Here is a 16,442-nt window from a genome sequence, read left to right on the forward strand (position 1 = left end):
ACCAGGCTCACACACTGCATATGTGAGCAGGTCCATCAATAATATGATGGGGTAAGTGAATGCAGCCACTCCTGTATCAATTATTCTCCGAGTTGACTGTTTCCTCTGAAAGATGGTTATTCCAGAAGTGAGAGCCTGATACAAACCTTTTCTGCATCACGGACCCAGCACCTTGATGGTGGCTTGTTCAATCACTCTTTCCCTTTCTGCCCTTTTAATATCACATCTTACCAGCTTAAGAGTTCAACTCACTTACCAAGCTTGCAGGTTGATTACAATACTTGACATTCTCCATCTGATAGTTTCCCAAGGGACTCTCACACCACTCTCTATGCTTTTCAAGCTTTGCATCAATTACGCATTAACTGACAGTATTAAATTTACCATACGGTTCATTCCTACGCTCACTTGCTTCCCAGAAAGCATTGTATAAACAATTCTTCATTGTTTTCACTCAGACATAAGGTTTTCCAAGTTAACGCCAGCCATGTGCAATTGCTTCATTCAGAGATTAAGTACAGCACATAGCATATAAAGACTATATATATACATTACATATATAGAGACACTTTCAGCAAAACAGATATAGCTCAGTGTATATATAGATGTTTATCTGTTTAAGACAAGGATAATGCTAAGGGTGACAAGTAGCTACACTGGGAAATGCTTTGCAGTAATCCACCAGGCACAGTCTGTGCAGACTGTTTCCTTCACACCTTGGGATAACGCAGGCACAGCTAAGGTCTCCAATTTGCAGCAAAGCATTAGTGCCACAGACAAACCCTTGTGTTTCCAGCAGAGCTTTCTGCTTCACCCTTCGTTTCCATGACCCACTCGGGAGCAAGGAGGCATGCACAATGACCACAGCCATAGTGATACACGTGCTCCTAGGCCATGAGGACTCCTACAACCACCAAAAAACCTCCTGATAGAGTGGATGTGGGCCCACAGTCCCTGCCAGCGGTGAGTTTCTTACCAACGAGGTCCAACGTTCTGTCCACGAAGATGACGGAGGCCTTGTTGGTGGCTGTCCTCCTCCTGTTCCTGGCTGGGGCACAGCTTGCCAGCTCAGCAGCGATGACTCTGCTGAGGGCCCCCACGGCGAAGCTCTCCTCCCGCAGGCCCAAGGCGGTGAAAAAAGCGTCGAGATCGCCCACCAGGGCCCGCACAGCCACCCGCAGCTCAGCTGGCAGGGCGCCCAGCCCGCCCTCCGCGGGACCGGGCCCACCAGGACCGGACAGAGGCGGGAGGAGCGCCGCCAGGGCGGGCAGCAGGCAGAGCTCCGCCGAGACGGGCGCCAGGAGCGGCGGGCCTCGCGGCACCACCTCGGCGCGGCCGCCCTCGCCCATCCACCGCCGCAACGTCTCCTCCAGCTCGGCCGGCCCGCAGCCCTCTGCCTCACCGCCGAACACCAGCACGCAGTGCCGCACGCCGCCCTGGCCCAGCACGCCACGCACGGCGGCGGCTGTGCCGCCCCGCAGAGCCCCGCTCACCACAAAGACGACGCGGGCCGCCCCCGCTCCCGCCGCCTCAGCGGGCAGCGCCCTGACGGCCAGCGCCCCCGCCGCCAGCAGCTCACCCGCCCCGCCGCCGCCCCAGTGCAGCGCCTCGGCGGACGCCGCATCCAGGAAGACGACGGCCCGGGGCGCCCTGGCGAGCACGGTCTCCCAGGCCTGCCGGCACACCCACTGCAGCTCCGGCACCACCATGGCGCCGTCGGCAACGGCGGCCAGTGCTGACAGCCACAACACACCGCACGTGCCCGGCGCGCCGCCGGCGCTGAGCGATGACGTACAGGGCGCAGATTGGCTGCCCGCCGGCAAGGAGGGGTGGGGCGGGGCGGGGCACGGCACACCGGGAGGTGTCATCGCTGCCAGGGCTGGAGGCGGCAGGGACGGACAGGAGGGGTGAGGTGCAGGTGGCTCTGGCGGGGTTAATGGCATCAGTGAGGCCTTTCCTCTGGCCGCGGGGGTTGTGCTACGCTCTGGCGTCCCCCCGGTGGAGTCGCTGTAGCCTGGGCGTGCGCTGAAGGGCGGCCCGGGCCGCGCTCCTGCCCGTCAGTGCGGGGCCTGGTGTCCCCAGGGATGAGCCTCGGCCAGCTCTCCCGCCCGGCCTGTGGCACCGCGGGAGCAGCAGCAGCGATAACCTCGGGGAGGGGAGAGGATAGAGGGCTATTCTTTTCCCTGGCGGTGCCAAATTATGACAAACGTTAGCATGTTTCTCTCGCATACTATCTTAGAAACTCTGCTACAGTCTGTAGCCCTGGTCAGTGCCAGGCAGGACATCCAAGCACTGACAGTTTAGTTTTCCTCAACATCTTCCTGAAAAGGCTGGGAGTTTCTTTGGTCTTGCTCGTGGTAAATTTTAAAACAATTCAGTGTCAGTACTTACATTACTACATCTTTTGTGCTGCATTGGTAAACTTGTTATACCAAGAGAACAACTGTTTTGGTGATTTAAGTGTACAGCACAGGAAAGGTGAAACTTCCATTGCCATTCCCTGTCCTATAATTTGTACTTCTTGTGTTAATATTAACAAGTCCAGTGGTTGCTGAGCTAGCAACAAGAAATACTCTCTTTTAATAAATGTGATTTTTATGACATACAGTTGGAGATATATGACTAATTTAATTCCATTTCTCCTTTAAAAAGCTGTTGATCTCAAAATCAGTTTCAAAGCTAAATAGAAAAAATGCCATGATACGCATCCACAGTTTCTTCTCCCCAAAGAATGGATGGCTCGCTTGCAAATCTGTGTTCTATGTCGTATTTCACTTGGGCAATCTCCTTAGTATGGAATGAGGAGGATACTTTTTGTGATACAGTGGGATTATCAGCAATAACAGAAAGATGAATGATTTAATTAGTTCATCAATTATCTTAACTGGTCTTCTTTGGTGTCTTGCAGGTTCAGCTGGTTTCAGAACACTGCAGAACATGAGTAATATGGAATCACCAGATTTCTAGTAACGAAATTAAATCCCTTCCATCCAGTCTGCTCCATGCCCAATCCTACCCTCATGCAGTCTTCCCTCTTCCAAACTCAGATATATGTCTTTGTGCTGTTCCAATCTCAATTTGTTATTTTAACTTTAGGGCATATAACTTTATGATGCTAGAAAAATATGTAAGCTACTAGCCTTCTCTACTATTTTGATTTGAAAAATGAATGCCAAGAAAGTATTTGGGATGGTTAACCAGTGGGCCCCTGGGCTAAAACACAAGTAGAATTATCCTCGTCTCAGACTGAATTACTTCAGAGATTATGTATCTCTGAGTTTTTGCTTTATACTTGAGTGCCATGGACAAAGGCTAAATATGTTATGGCTTGTCCAACTCTTTAGTTACCATTTTTAAAAATTTGGGGGGGGGGGGGGGGTGTGAGGGTGTTGAGACATGTTGTCAAAACAGCATATGCTTTTTTAAGAAAAGAAAAAAAAGCTTTTTTTAATAAATACTGTATAGACTGCAACTAGTTCTGCATATGCCAACATTGAAAAAAGAAGGATTACTCGCCAGAAGACAAAATTACATTAATCAGTTTAAAGCACAGCGGTTAAATTACAAAGCAAAATTATCTGAGCAGGTTTTATAGCTTATTTTATCCCATGTGCAAATTTACCTACTGGGTTTGAAAAAGAACGGTATTGAAGGGTTTCTGTAAACCTGTTATTGGTTATCTTCTTGTTGGTTTCTGGAGTGTAACCCATGAGTTAAGATGATTATGCAGCTTGAAAGACATCTCACTCTGTCCTCAGCCTTTTAACTACTCAGGGCCTCAGGAGAAGCCTTTTTTTCAGGCCTCAGCTGCTGCTCTCCCTCTGCACAGCACTAAGGAGAAACTGCAAGGTCCCTTCCAGAAGCTGGAACTTCTGGGAGTTTTCACCTTTGAGGGCAGAAGTTGAAATGCCATCTAGGCCAGCACTCTGTCCTTGGAAGTGAAGCAGGAAGCAGGTTCAGAGCACCCTCTCCATCCAACCAGAGCTAGAGGTGGGTAAAGATCTTTCTGGGAGCAGTGGAAGGCTGGCAGCTTCTCATTCTTGGGTCAGCTTCCAATGTTCTAGCTGCTCAAGATGGATTTTTATGTGACCACCAGATCAATTTAATTTTTATTTAAAGGCTTCTAGGAGGAAAACTGCTTTGAGGATCCGCACTGATGTATTTTAAGAGATTTTATGGTCTACATCTACTCCTGATTTCTCTTTGTGGAGTTTTCCACAAACATTTTCATTCATCTTCCTTGTGTCTGCAGTCAAAGAAAACTATTAGAATTCTACCATGTCCTTTAATGTCAGCCAAAAGTGTGTTCAACAGCCAAGTTAACAAAACAGAAATTAAAATGAAGACAGACACTGATGCCTAGTAAGAGGTACTACAATACAGATTTGTTTTATGAGAAACAAGCGCCTAGAAATGTTTTGTGGGAAAAACACCTTTACTGACTCCACTGCTATATGTATAAAAAATGGAATTGCTTGATGAAAACCTCCCAAATTATACCACATAATTCATGACCTAAACATTTAATTTCAGGGGAAAAAAAAAAAACAAAAAACCCCAAAACTTTTGAGAAGGTAGTTTGTTCATGTGAACTCCAGTGAAATGTCATGCCTTATATGAAACTTTACACCAAGGTTCTCTATGCAGGCAATTCAAAGAATAAACTTCCCCCGCCCCGGAGTTGTGATGTGTTTATAATACAGTCAAGCCCTCTGGTCTGATTTTTCACAAGCTGTTCTGCTGTGAAAAAGGTGTCCCCTTTTTAATTTTCACAAACATCCTAAAATGCTGAAGACTCCATTTGTACACACAAGTGGTCAAAACTTGTTTTGACAGCTGTTGGTACTTAAATTTTCTAATGTATCTTGCAGTTGTTAAGGCAGTATTCACATATGTAAAGTGAGAAAATCAGCAGTAAAAATGGTTTGCTATTTCCTACCACTTTAAAAATAGAGCAGTTTCTTCATGAACTGCATAGTTACATTGTAACATTCACTATGAATGTTAAACTCTTACTGGAGCTAAAAATAAAATAGGCAATTTGTGAAGGGAAAAAAAAAAAAAAAAGAAACTATAGAGTTGTTAAACCTAAAATATTACCTCCAGCTTGGAAAGCCCCTGAGCCGAGGACTAGGACACTACTAATAGAAGTAGCAGTGTGTTTATCCTGTGGTTACGCTCCCCCCTGGCAGCAGCCATCAGCCGGCAGTAGAAGCACGGCACTGGACTGACTATACGTGTGTTTGGCCAAGTCCCGCTTCTGCAAGTGGGCGAGGATGTACTAAAGGAGGTCGCCACGCTGCCGGTGGTCCCTGCTGAGGGGGAGCTCAGGCGTCTGGGGATGCGGAACAGCACAAGGACCGCCGAGAGCACCGGAAACAAAGGGCAGCGAGAGGAGGAGAAGACAGCTCTTGCAGGCACACCGCGCCTCGGGAGGGTGGGGGAGGCACAGCCGAGGTGAGTCCCGGCGGCTGGCAGCACACAGAGCGGGGAACCGGCCGTGCGCGCCCGGCCCAGGCAGCGGGACCGGCTGCGCGGAGAGGGCAGCCCCCGGGCTGGGCCCGGACGGGCCCTTCGCCTGCGGATCGGCCCGCTCCTCCCGCGGGTGCAGCCAGGCGGCCCCGCCGCTTCTCCCCTCACGGCCCCCGGCCCGGGCGGGCCCCTCAGGCAGCGGAGGGCGCCGAGCCGCGCGCGGCCGCGTCCCCTCCCCGCGCGCCCTGCCCTGCCCTGCCCCCCTCCCTCCCTGCGAGGCCGGGCGCCGCCGGGCCGCCCCCCGCATGCCCGTGCCCAGGGCGCCGCGGGGCCGGGCCGGGCCCGCTTCCTGTGCGTGTCACTCACTCGGCGGGGGAGGGGAAGCGCCGAGCAGGCGGCGGCGGTTCCTCCGCGAGCGGTGGCGTTGGGCCGGGCGGGCGCTCGCAACCCCCCGGCCGCTGCCTCGTCGCGGCCTGAGGCGCCGGCGGAGGCCCGGGGCGGCGCGGCGGTGCTGCCTAGCGGCGGGAGGCCCCGGCGCCGCCGGACCTGGGCCCTCGCCTCCCGCGGGGGGCGGCCATGTCTACCGGCGAGGTGGAGCGGCTGTCGGCGGACCTCGGTGGGGCCGCCGGAGACGAGGAGGAGGAGTGGCTCTATGGCGGTACGGATCTTCCCAGCCCGCCGGCCCGGCGCTCTGCCCCGCGGCGGCGGGGGAAGGAAGCGGGGGGGATGTGGGGGTGGGTAGGCCGCGGCGTGCGCCGCCTCGCCAGGCCGGCCCGTGGCCGAACGCGGCCCGCACCTGCTCGCCGAACGTGGCTGGCCGGCCGCTGTTTAAAATGGTCCCCCCGTCCCGCCACCCCCACGGCTGCCGAGTCCCCTCCTCCTGGCCAGCCCTCCGGCGGTGCCGTCCCGGGCCTGTGCGCGGCCCCCTCGCCGCCGCCGCGGTGGCTCCCTGCCCCCTCCCCCGCGGGCGCTCGGCTGACGGTCTCGGAGGCGTTGAAGGTCTTCCGGCCCCTCTGCCCGGGCCGCGCAGGGCCCCCGCGGCGGGAGGCCCGCATGGCACTCCAGCCCCACTGGCGCCCCTGGGGCGGCCGAGCCTCTCCCCAGTATCGCCCTGCCCGGGCTCTCAGCGTTGAAGTACTGAAGCAGTCTTAACTTTTTATGCATAAGCTTTCTTTGAAATTTTAAGGACTTTCTTAACGTTCAAATCATAATGAAACCTGTAAACTAAACCCAGCCCCTGTGGTGGACCTGTCAGTACTGTGCCTTGTGAGGGCTCAGGGGGTCTGCTCGACTGATTTCACAATTGAAACATGAAAATGATAGTAAACTGAAGAGTTGCCTAATAATCTGCATGGCAAGGTATCCATCGCAGGGTTTCAGGGGATTTTATTTCTAACTACTGTGTTTCTTTTACCTTGTGGTAGATGAAAACGAAGCAGAGAGACCGGAGGAAGAAAAAGCTAGGTGGGTATCTTGACAACTGGAAGTCCTGTAGTGTGGCTACACAAAAATTGAATTCACTGTATTCTTCCCAGCTGCTTGAAAGTCCATAGTGTCTGAACACACTCTGGTGTCTTTGAAATTCCCCTTAAGATAGTATGTTTGGTCTGCTAGGATGACTTGACTTTTCTGTGAAGTGGTTTTACCTGTGCAATTGGGACACTTGACTATGAAAGTTATTTTGAGTTTTAACTGTATGGACAGCAATAGCACCTCACAAAATGCCAAGAGGTCTTTTATTTCTGTAATCATTGTACTTTGCAGTCTTAGTAATGGATCAGGACTTCATTTGTTGCAGATAGTCTGTGTTTTAATTTCTAAACTGTCTCCCAGAAAATCATATCATAGAATGGTTTGGGTTGGAAGGGACCTTAAAGACCATGTAGTTCCAACCCCCCTGCCATGGTCAGGGACACCTTCCACTAGACCACGTTGCTCAAAGCCCCGTCCAACCTGGCCTTGAACACTGCCAGGGAGGGGGCAGCCACAACTTCTCTGGGCAACCTGTTCCAGCACCTCACCACCCTCACAGTAAAGAATTTCTTCCATCTAATCTAATCTAATCTAAATCTGCCCTCTTTCTGTTTAAAACCATTCCCTCTCATCCTATCACTACACTCCCTGATCAAGAGTCCCTCCCCATCTTTCCTGTAGCCCCCTTTAAGTTCTGGAAGGCCACTGTAAGGTCTCCCCGGAGCCTTCTCTTCTCCAGGCTGAACAACCCCAACTCTCTCTGCCTGTTCTCATAAGGGAGGTGCTCCAGCCCCCTGATCATCTTTGTGGCCTCCTCTGGACCTGCTCAAGTAGGTCCATGTCCTTCCTATGTTGGGGGCCCCAGAGCTGGACACAGTGCTGCATTGCAGGTAGGGTTTCATAAGAGCAGAGTAGAGGGACAGAATCACCTCCCTTGACTCGCTAGCCACATTTCTCTTTTTATAATGTTTAGAATGTGCGAATTGCAAAAAGAGAAATACAAGAAAGCAATGGAATTGCTAGCTAGTTTGGTGTGCAGGTCACATAACACATCTGCTTAGGGTTTTGGGTTGGCTTTTTTATTAGTAAGAGTATTTGAAAGAAATTTACAAAAAGCTTTTGAACTATTTGGGGGAGTCTGCTTGAGTTATAAGTTGCTGTATGAGAGAAAGCACAAAGATGCTTCTTTGGAAATCTGGCTAAGTTGATGGAGGTTGGTAGCAAGGACTGACCGGAAATAATGAAACAAGTCTCACAATTGATGAACTGGAAATTGTTGATTGTCAACATAAATTAAACAAATAAAGGGTAAGTCAGTGCAAGAAAACATGTATTGTTATTTTCTAGAAATACTCTCAGTCAACAGAGATTTTTTTTCAGTGAGAACTCTTGAATTTAGTTAGCCTTGGTGGACCTCTTTTCTGTAAGCTTACTCAGTTGCTTTTGTGAACTGCCATCAACTTCTGACAGGCACAGTGTGATACAGCAGTAATGACCTCCACCACTTGAGTACATATGATACTGTTTTGAAGCAGCTACTAGATGCAATTACTTGATTCCCATTAGTTCTTGTAGTATAAGAAACAGCTGTTTCCTGTCACCCTTTCCATGTCTCTTAACAGTTTTTGTAGACCTCTGTTGCATTCATCTTGAATCATCTCTTTTCCAGGACAAAGAATTCTAATTATTTATTTGCTTTTTATTTGGAAACTGTTCTATATCAATTGATTACTTGTGTTTAGTTAACTTTTCTTGACCTGTCACCTTTTGTCAGTATTACTGTGCAAGAAAATTATTTGCATGGCAACTGAAATGATCTTTAGAAACAGTGGTGTTTTACTCCAGTTTGTGCTCAGTACTGTCTAGCTTGGCATTTGGCTGCCTCACTGCATAGTTATGTACTAAAAAGCATAAGAAGTGGTAGCTTATGCATTTTAGGAGTTATGTTTGCAACTCTGGAAGTGTGGTAACACTTTACTGATTCAAAGTTTTGGTTTCTGGCCTCTCAGTTTTGGCATTCTTAGTATATATAAAAATTGTGAGGTTTTATCCAGGTTCTGTTGCTAGTCTATTATTTTACTAGGTGATGAAGTGAAATGGTCAAGCTTGAATCGTGGGGCCATACCTGGGCTGTATTGGGTTTTGGTGCAACGCTCATGAGTGGGTATTTTACCAACAGAACATGGGATCAAAATCATTCTGTTCAATAAAAATTGGCAGTTGCTTGCTCTGTTTCAGAAATATCTTTTCAGTGAAAAAATATTGTTTCTAAATGGCTCCCTGATTTCTCTGCCATTTGTGGTGCAACATCCTAACAGTTAATGGAAATGTGGAAATTAAAATATTGCTGTGTAAGAAGCAGCAATAAGCAAGCCCAGTGAGACAGTTCATTTGCATGAATTTGACAGGGCTAGTCATTTTAGATAAACCAGTAGTTCTAAAATTTTTACCTGTTTTCAGTCTACAGTTAAAATATAATTGAACTCATCATTGAATTGTAGCTATTCCATATGGTGGAAGAAAATTTCACAATGCATGTGTGGGAAGTTCGATTCAGTGCAATATTACTTGTGGGTATTTAAATGTTTTTTCCATTATGTCTTTGAAAATGTCAATCTGCAGGGGAAAAAAAGCGCTGCTATTCTCCCTTCATGTATTATGAAAGATTTCACTTTGATTTTGAAAGAGGATCCAGGTGTAGTGCCTTATTACTTCCAACTATTCTACAAACATCCACTTAGTCTGATTTCTGATAGCTAAATATTATCCTGCTAATATAAAGTTATATTTGCCTAGAATATTTTTTTAATAAATTATTACTTTTTTTTTAATTAAAGCAGAAGATAGCTGGAACTTTGGCTCTTCTCTGGAATGATGTAGCAAGTTTCATAATTAGCTGATATGTGTGAAGTAATCCATGCATAAATACCTAGTTTCATCTTTTCCTGTTTGTTTTTAAGTGCTCCACCTCCACCTGGAAATGAAGAGGAAGCTGCAGAAAATGGCGTTGTGAAAACGGTAGTTTTAAATGTGTTTTTGAAATACTGCTTTAATTTGGTTTGGTTTATTGGGTATTCATAATTTGTCTAGGATTTATAAATAAATGAATTATTGCGTAAGTGTATGCCTTTGGTTTTGGGGTGGGTTTTTTTTTTTGAAAGGTGTTTGACACTATCTGCAGAAGCTCTGTGGAAACTACTAAATTAGGAAGTCCAATTTCCAGCTACAGTCCACTTTTAAAATCTAACTTACAGAAAATAAATGAACAGTACTTCTAGGTTTTTGCTGGGGAAAAACAGTGCTTCAAGACAGCTGTCTTTTCTCAAAGACTTCCTTTTCAAAATTATACTTCCTCTGTCTTTCCTCACTGATAGGAAATAAAATCCTCAGATCATTTTTCTTTTTTGAACATGAAAAAAATCAGCATTTGCAGAACTATGTGAAAATATGGATCAAGAGATCAATTACACGTGCCTATCAGAGGCAACGTAACAGATTCAGTTGGTAGTAGTCTTCAGTGTCTGGTATGTCTTAACTTCAGTGTTAGTATGATGAAGGAAAGGACCAGGAAATGACATTTGCACTTGCAGTGTTGACAGAAGGCCTCAACTGTGAATGCGAACAATTTAAATCTATGAGAAAATTCTCATTTTACTTCATTGAGATTTTTTAGCTTATCTTGCAAGAATTCTCTTAAGTGATGCAGAAACTATTATGATATTTGTGCAAGTCTCAAGGACTGGCCTTTCAGAGTATATCTTTTTCAGTAAGTCTAATACTTTGTTTATGAAAGATATTACAACTAGTTTAAAGGAAGGGAAGAAAAAATATAGAAAACTTAATTCAGTTGTTTAAACTGAAAAGCTATTTTAAGTGCACCAAAGGCTTTTTGTGCTGGTGCTAATACTGTCAGTGGGCAGTAGATTTTAATATGTTAATTAGAAGGAGACAATAGTACACTTTTCTGGACTTGCTGATTTGAAAATATTTCCAAAAATCCTCATTGGTGCAGTTTCCTTCTACTTGTCTAGCTTTGTATTTTTCACTTATGTAAGTGCTAGCATTGCTAGGATATCATTAGAACTTCTCCAGAAAATTGAGAACTTCATGGTAAAAGGTGCCCATAAAGGGTCATCAGCAACCTAGAAAAATGGGTGGTGTTCAAGTTGGTTGAATAAGAAAAGGTGACTATTTCTGGGAGGAGGGAACTAAGAAATTATTGTTTATTAAGTAAAATTTGGTTTGGTTGAAAGGTATGTGCTCCAGACAAAATTTTATTTTCTGTTCAATGTATTTGTAATGGTTCTCTGCTGTGTGGGTTGCCTGGTGTGTGGAAGTGGTGAAGTTCTTTTCAGCAGTGGAGCATCGAAAGACTGTCTTCTGTCTTCGGCTGTCGATTTGATGAGGCTCTTAATTGTTGTGTAAATTATATTAATGTTGTATAGCAAGAATGAATTGCACTCCAACATCTTATCTTCTGTGCAGCTGTTTATTTTTGTCTAATTTATGTACCACACAAGTTAATATACAGTATAATAGATAAGGACTGGAGCTTAGCTGTGCTTGGATAACTGCAGGTTACCTGGGCAGAATCAACTTGGCTGCAGTATGTTCAGCCTCTTGCTGAAGGATTCAAGAAGCATATGAATAAGGGTGATCTGCTTGATAAAGTTCACCTGAATTTCACAAAGTTTTTGAAGAAATTCCTCACCAAAGGATTTTAAGAAAACTAAGCAGCTGTAGGATAAGTGCCACATGGATAATTGATGTGTAAAAGATAGAAAACAGAGGGTAGGAGTAGAGGTTCAGTTTTCACAGTGAAGGAAGGTCACTTCCAGTGGGGATCCTCTGAAATGCTGTGCATAACTGTTGCTGTTTAATGTGTTTATAAATTAGTTGGAAAAGGGGTGAGTTGTGGAATCACAAGTTTTCTGATGTTACGAAGTTGTTCAGGATAGTAAGAGCAAGGACCATCTGTCAAGAACTGATTGGTTGATAAATGGTTATTGAAATTCTGTATAGAAAAGGAAAAGTGATGTTCATGAGAGGAGAAGCAGGTTTACAAATAAAACGGTGATCTCTGAGCTGACAGTACCATGTAGGAGGGATGCACTATGTAGAAGGATCCATGAAATTGATGGTTAAGTGCTTGTCTGGAGTCTAAAAAGCAGCTAAACCTTGGGATATACCAGCAAATGAATAGAGAACAAAATGGAAGATATGACTGTACCATAAATTCATGGTTCAGTTGCACCCTGAATCCTGTGCTGTTCCATTCCCCTTGTGTTGTAAAGGCTTTACTTCAACTAAAAAAGGTTGAAAGAAGAGCAGCAAGAGTAATTGAGGTACCTTCCATACAAGGAATGGCTGAATAGGCAAGGACTTAGCCTGGAAGACAGGCAGACATGGAATATGATGGAGGCTAACAAAATCATGTATGGAGACTATAAATAAGGATTGATTCCTCACAGTCCCTTCCATATGACAACTGGGACTGTTAAATGAAAGTCATAGGAGCCAGGATGAAAACAAGTAATAGAGGTTGCATCTTCATGCAGTAGACAGTGCTATGGAACTATTTGCCAAAGAGAGTGTCCTTGCTAGGAGTTTATATGAGCCCAAGGGAAGTATGGGCTAGTACTTGAGAGAAAAGTTCAGTGGGGGTTACTAAACAGACAAACCGTAACTGGCTTAGGAAATGCCCAGAGCTGATAATAATCAGCAGCTGAATGAGTGTTAAGAGAGGAGGGTCATATGAGTTTGCCCTGTATTTTTCTCTCCTCTGTGGTCTCTGGGAGGAAAAAAACCAAACAAAACACTAAACAAATGCAAAACACTGGATGAGATGGACTCTTGGTATAAACTGGCATGACTGTTTTATTTACTAGCAAGCTCGAATGTTATAGGGCAGAACAGCACGCATTGTGCTCTTGTATCTGTTTTTTCAGCTTGTTCACTGAAAAATCTCAAGTATTTTATACAGCTTACTGATGTTGGGAACTGAATAGATTTCTCTGAAGCGCAGTGTTCATCTACAACTGGAAAAACATTTATTTGAGTTAACTCTGGATATGTAATTGAGGATAGCAAGAAGCTAATCTTGCATATCTCCAAGGTCTTTCCTGAGTGACGAGATAAAGAGTAGAACTAGTGTGTATGAGCTAGATAGAAGGAAGAAGGATATTAGTGGAAATTATTTTATGCTTATTTAGAAAATATCATATTTCAGAAACAGAGCTTAGTATTAAAGATACTTCCCTATTTTGATTCAGGTGTTTAAAATACTTGTAACATTTCAGCTATGATCCTCCTAAATTTACTGTTAATGCTACTCCATTTTGAGGTCTAGGAAAAGGAGGATTTTCTTCTTTCAAAGATTTCTAGAATGGATAGTTTTGTCTGGATTATATTTCCATTGTAAAGGTAAGTGACTGCTTTTTGTCTAAGCAATGACTTTTTCTTTCGTAGAAGGTGACAGAGGCTGAGGATGACAGTGATAGTGATAGTGATGATGATGAAGATGATGTTCAAGTCACCATAGGGGATATTAAAACAGGAGCTCCACAGTATGGGTAAGTTACTTGCAAACATTAACTGGGGGAACTTTCAGGATTATATTTAATTATTAATTCAGGCTCTTTGATACTTGTCAGTGTCAAATTGTTTGCATAGTTACTCTCAGTTTAGGTTTTTCAGCTCTTTAACAATGTTTTTAGTAATATAGTGACTTAAAAACAAAGAAGTGAAATGAAGTCAGTGAAATACCTTAAAGAACTGTTATACGAGTTATATTTTGTTTTCAGATTTTGAGAAATAGTTCTATTAAGTTTGTAAAGTAGAAAGTTGGATTTTGTCATGGAATAGGTTATGTAGCGCTTTTGGGGTCATTATTGTCATTGTGACATTTTTGTTGCTAATGGTAGAGTGGTATGCACAGAGAACATTAGAAACATTTTCCTTGCTCCTGTTTGTAGTAGATACAGTTCTAATTAGACCTTTATAGTTTTAATTTCTATTGATGTTCACAAATAAGATTTTAATGTACTTCAGGATGGAGCTGCCTGTCTCAATAATTTCTCAAGATCATGGTTTAGGCATTTCTACCATACAGGAAATTTTTTGCTACTGTTATTGCCCCATATTCCTTCTTTCTTGATAAAGAGCTTGTTTTCCACTGAAGGCTTTTGATCAGTGTCAATTTTACCCCAAATTATGAAATACTATTTTTCATTACATGGAAGTTTTCTGAGGGAATTGGTTTGTTTGCTTGTTTGTCTTGGCAATCCTAATGTTTTTATGCTTATTAAAACCGGAGTTACTAGGGTGTCATTTCTTAATAGAATTATGACAGGTCTGCAGGTAGGTCTGACTCATGTATATTATTGTGTTCTTAGCTTTAGAATGCAGGTGATTTACTCATTTTTGAAACATAATATTTTAAAACTTTTAATATTTCATAAAATAACTGTGCAAATTAATGTAAAGTAAAAAATAGAAATTCCTCCAGTTCTTTATTTGTCTGCTTTCAATAACTTGCAGTATGCTTGTGGTGTAGGCAGTGACCTCAAATTTTGTGAGACTAAAGCAAAACTAGATTTATATTCTCAGTGGATTTGCTGGTGCTCTTTCCATGAGTACAGAAAACAACGAGCAGATGATCCTAAATCTAATTAGAGTAGCAAGTTGTGTGTAGAAATGGTTATTTTCTGGAAGACCTTTTTTCTAGGCAAATTGTAGAGAAAGTTCATGGAAGGGCAGTAATCTAAAACAAACTCAACATTGCTGTTCATTTTAACTTCAGTGTAACATGTTCTTTTTACAGGATTAAATGATTCTACATCTAGTAGTCAACTGCTGTTTAAAAACCCCATAAGATTTGTTTAACAAGGTCATGCACAAATAAAGCATGGCAGATCAGAAGGTTGAATGTTTTGTGTCAGTTTTGTACTGTTGTAGCACTTGAATGAAAACTAAAACTGCGTGGAAGTGGTACCTTAAACTATGTACTGCCTTCTAATTATATGCTAATCTCATTATGTTTATGGATGAATACCACCTGTGAGGATAAGCTACATTACGCACAAATGGTAGTGAAAGCTAGCACTTAACGTTCCAAATGAAGAATACTGTAATTCCTGAGGTAGTTAAATCAGTTCAGTATCTAGATTTCTGACTGCATTTTAATGAAGAAAACTCTGAAGTATTTTAGAAAGTGAAATGTTACATACTTTTCTGTTGTCCACAAGGATAGGTGATTGCTAGAAGTACTTTGAAATGGACAACCTTTTAGTCATTGTGGAGAAATGCTTGTATTTTCCACTTCTGTACAGATTAAATGGAATAATTATGAAAAGAAAAAAGGATCTGTCAACACTTTCTTTTATTATTTTATTTTTACTCTAATCCCTAGAGTGTCATCTGTATCCCTAAATGAACTTCATTTTTCCTTTTTCTCTTCTGGTTCTGTCCATTCTTGTTTCTATCAAGGTCTTTATCCTTTCAACTCAGGAAGAGTGACTGGGACTTGCTTCACAACTGTTTATTAGTTGGAGAAGTTGCTACTGAGCATAGAAAGGTACACTCTCTTCCTCCTAGGCTGATCTCTTTACTTTTACAGTGTTACCAGCTTGGAAAACTAGAGATTCAGGATGGTGATTGAGCCTGGGTCCGGTTTGTTTCTGGATCTAGCTATCTTGTTTTCTGTTTTCTTCTGTTTTAAGAGTTTTCTCTAATTCATTTTTTTTTGTTAATTTCTTTAAGTTATGGAGCAGCACCTGTGAATCTCAATATTAAGACAGGAGGACGAGCTTATGGATCTTCTGGTAAGAAAATCTGCTGAGTAATAATTGTAAAAATGCAAAAAAAGTTTGGTTGTTTTGGATGAAGGAAGTAATTTTCACTTCTAAAGCTTCTTGATAAATAGAAACCTGACTTTTGGTTTCTATTTTTAGTGTGTTACAGCTTTTAAAACTTACTTGGTAGAGACAGAAGGCTCTAACTTTCTGACTTTTCTTCACAGGTGCTAAAGTTAAAGGTGTGGATCTGGATGCACCAGGGAGTATTAATGGTGTGCCTCTTCTGGAAGTAGATTTAGATTCTTTTGAAGATAAACCTTGGAGAAAGCCAGGTAATGCTCCGGTTTATGTTACTAATATGTAGGTATTCAGCAGGTTATTTTAATCATAATTCCTGTTTACATAGATGTTATCTACCATATATCTAGAAGATACTGTACAATGTAACTTGTTAAAAGCAACTGAGTTACTTGTTGCCTTTGTGCTGTGCCACAGAGTGTGTGGATATGCTGTGTTTCTTAGTATACATCCTGCATTTATGTCAGCAAAAAGAGACTGTAGGACATGCGCTTTATTTTTTTTTAATACATGTATATTCTGAACTCCTTGGAAACCTGCATTTCTGTGGACATTACTGCTATTGATCTTTGCCATAGAAGAGAAGATAAAGCAGAACAGAAAATAGTTCTAGCAGGTTTGTTT

The 16,442-nt window shown here is 43.6% G+C and overlaps 2 protein-coding genes across 21 annotated transcripts in view; one reads left to right on the plus strand and one right to left on the minus strand.

The window, feature by feature from the left end:
* Positions 1 to 1,728, minus strand: part of SCFD2 (sec1 family domain containing 2) — a 239,305-nt gene extending 237,577 nt beyond the window's left edge. For both annotated transcript variants that reach the window (XM_074903832.1, XM_074903831.1), the window contains exon 1: positions 977 to 1,728. In XM_074903832.1, coding sequence (XP_074759933.1) covers positions 977 to 1,709 — 733 coding nt within the window. In that variant the 5' untranslated portion in view covers positions 1,710 to 1,728. The remainder of the gene's footprint in view (positions 1 to 976) is intronic.
* A 4,180-nt stretch (positions 1,729 to 5,908) lies between these two features.
* Positions 5,909 to 16,442, plus strand: part of FIP1L1 (factor interacting with PAPOLA and CPSF1) — a 46,244-nt gene continuing 35,710 nt past the window's right edge. For 9 of the 19 annotated variants that reach the window (XM_074904823.1, XM_074904826.1, XM_074904825.1 and 6 more), the window contains exons 1-7: positions 5,909 to 6,151; positions 6,894 to 6,936; positions 9,906 to 9,963; positions 13,414 to 13,517; positions 14,864 to 14,866; positions 15,706 to 15,767; positions 15,965 to 16,072. In XM_074904823.1, the coding sequence (XP_074760924.1) occupies positions 6,049 to 6,151; positions 6,894 to 6,936; positions 9,906 to 9,963; positions 13,414 to 13,517; positions 14,864 to 14,866; positions 15,706 to 15,767; positions 15,965 to 16,072 (481 nt within the window). In that variant the 5' untranslated portion in view covers positions 5,909 to 6,048. The remainder of the gene's footprint in view (positions 6,152 to 6,893; positions 6,937 to 9,905; positions 9,964 to 13,413; positions 13,518 to 14,863; positions 14,867 to 15,705; positions 15,768 to 15,964; positions 16,073 to 16,442) is intronic. The other 10 variants (XM_074904824.1, XM_074904817.1, XM_074904813.1 and 7 more) reach the window with 2 other exon arrangements.

This window comes from Athene noctua, chromosome 4 (assembly GCF_965140245.1).
Source record: "Athene noctua chromosome 4, bAthNoc1.hap1.1, whole genome shotgun sequence".
NCBI lineage: Eukaryota > Metazoa > Chordata > Aves > Strigiformes > Strigidae > Athene > Athene noctua.